Below are 2178 nucleotides of genomic sequence, written 5' to 3' on the forward strand. Positions count from 1 at the left end.
GCAGGATGCAGTGATCCGGCACAGTTTGCACCAAGCTTGAAGAAACATGAGCCCGTGGCAAAAGGGGCTTTAAATCACACCATGCCCTGGGCTTGCAGGATGTGTCCTTGGGCTGAAGAATCAGAAAAAAACTCAAAGAGCAACTTGTGGCAATGAGTCTTTAGTACTATATTTATATATTTATTATAAATATTTGCTCCACTGGGTACATCTTGGCAGGGCAGTGACAGCGGAGCAACTTGGTGGCCACCATTACACTGGTCCTGGAATGGTCTGGGCTGGCTCCACCTGCAGTGATGGTGCCCACTGCCATGGGACCCTTTGGAGAAGTGCCACGAGCACTGTCAGCTTCCTCCAGAGACAGGACTGGATGGGCAGGTCAGATGGTGGGCAGCAGAAGGGGGATTTCATTTTTTCCTTTGAAGCTTTTCTATGGCTCTCTTCACCCAGGGCTTCTTGGGGTTGGCGCAGACTTTGTCACCACTGGCAGCCACAAGCCTGCATTGAGAAAATGAGGAAAGAGTAAAAACATGAACTGTGAGCTGTTGTTTCCCAGGCACTAGTTCTCCCCTCCCTGTGTGCAGCCCCATCCTGGATGGAAGCTTGAAGCCATCTCCAACAGCCTGTGCCCTCCTCAGGCTGATGGTCTATGTCTGAGTCTTCCCAAATCACTGGCATTAGCAGAAAGCACCAAAACCAAGTTTTTTTCCCCTTTTGTCCACCCCACAGAACTGTTTTCCTACCACAGCCCTGCCCAGCTCTGTGCTACCAGCTGTGACCAAGCTGGTAGCACAGACAAGTTGGTAGGGATGGAAGAAGCTGCTTTAGCTCTCAGCTCAGCTGTGCTGCAGTGCAGACCCCGAGAGTACTCACACAACTGCAGACAGATGGCATCCTTGGGGAGTCTTGTAGAAGCTCTTCACATGTTGGACAGTTTTCCGTGCGTACCTGTCACAGCATTCTCTGGGCAATGTGTGGGCTGTCAAGGGAAAGGAGAGATGTGAATGCCCTAACTGAATCACAAGACAGCTACGCTGCAGGATATTGAATATGTGATGGGGGCTGTGGAGCTTCTTGGCAACTTCCACAGCATGGATTGTTTTCCCTTTGTGGCAGCAAGCACAGGAATGGGAAACGTGGACAGTAGTGGGGAGGGGAACGTGAGACCACAGCCCACACTGCTGCAGTGTATGGTGAGGTCAGGGTGCCCAGCCTGGAGAAGAGGTATTGGGGGTTTCCAGGCTGGGGTCACAATTTGCAAGGTATTTTGGGAGTCTCCAAACCACTGCAACAGGCTCCCCCACGTCCAAGCACTTGCTCATCCAGCTGAGACCTGGGAAACGGCTGTCAGAGGTTCCTCCAAGCTCCTGCAGCATCTCTGCAGGGTCGGCTTTGCTGAGGTCACTCAGCACCCTCTCCATCCTTCCCTGCACCCCAGGATGTGCCGCCCCACCCTGGCCAGGGGGGTGCACTTCCTGCCAGCAGCACCATCCATGCTTCCCACCAGGGTTTCTTGCCCTGACCTCCCCACTGGGGACAGGCTGAACCCAGCCTGCAACAGTGGCCCATGGGGTGCCTTACCTGCGATGTGGTGCAGGGAGAAAGTGAGGAGCAGGGTGAGCAGCAGGACTGTCCTTGCAGCAAACATGGTGGCAGTGCGAGGGCTCTTCCTCCGTCCTGTCTTGTGCTACCTTGCCCTGTGTCTATGCCTTTGGCTCTCACCACGCTGTAATTTAACCTCTGCATGCCACCCACTTTAACCACTTTTCCCCAAATTTCAGACACGTTCTAAGAAGCCTCTTAGACAAGGGGATTTCTGTCGTTTATTCTGGCAGCACATCCAGTGGTGGGTCGAAGAGGGTGAGGAGTGGGGTGGCCACTTCTGCTTTCTGCGAAAGAGCCACAGGGCTGAGAGGGGCTTCCAGGAGGCTTCAGGGGAAGCGAAATTTACTCAGGAAAGCAGATTATAAACAAGCTTTCTGTGATGACAAAATGTAAAGTCTAATGCTTTCTTCTTCATTTCTATCAGGAGAGACAACACAAAATCTCTAAGCAGCTGCAGGTCAGTGACAGGTTTAGCTGGTTTGCCTGAGTTGTCAAAGGTGAGTGACTGATGAGTCCCCTCCAAACAAGCCTCCCCAACCACCCTGCCCATACCAAGGGCATTGGGTTAGGCAT

General features: G+C 52.8%; 1 protein-coding gene across 1 annotated transcript; it reads right to left on the minus strand.

Annotated features, from left to right (window-relative positions):
* Window positions 1-207: 207 nt before the first annotated feature.
* Window positions 208-1832, minus strand: LOC130610500 (C-C motif chemokine 5-like). Its single transcript, XM_057430466.1, is given in 3 exon segments — window positions 208-498; window positions 874-979; window positions 1582-1832. Coding segments are annotated over 3 exon segments (327 nt in total). The 5' UTR covers window positions 1649-1832; the 3' UTR covers window positions 208-344.
* Between the last annotated feature and the right edge of the window lie 346 nt (window positions 1833-2178).

The sequence above is a fragment of the Pezoporus wallicus genome, unplaced genomic scaffold (genome assembly GCF_028554395.1).
Source record: "Pezoporus wallicus isolate ANWC-B61680 ecotype Strahan unplaced genomic scaffold, APGP_CSIRO_Pwel_v1 contig_3573, whole genome shotgun sequence".
Lineage (NCBI taxonomy): Eukaryota > Metazoa > Chordata > Aves > Psittaciformes > Psittacidae > Pezoporus > Pezoporus wallicus.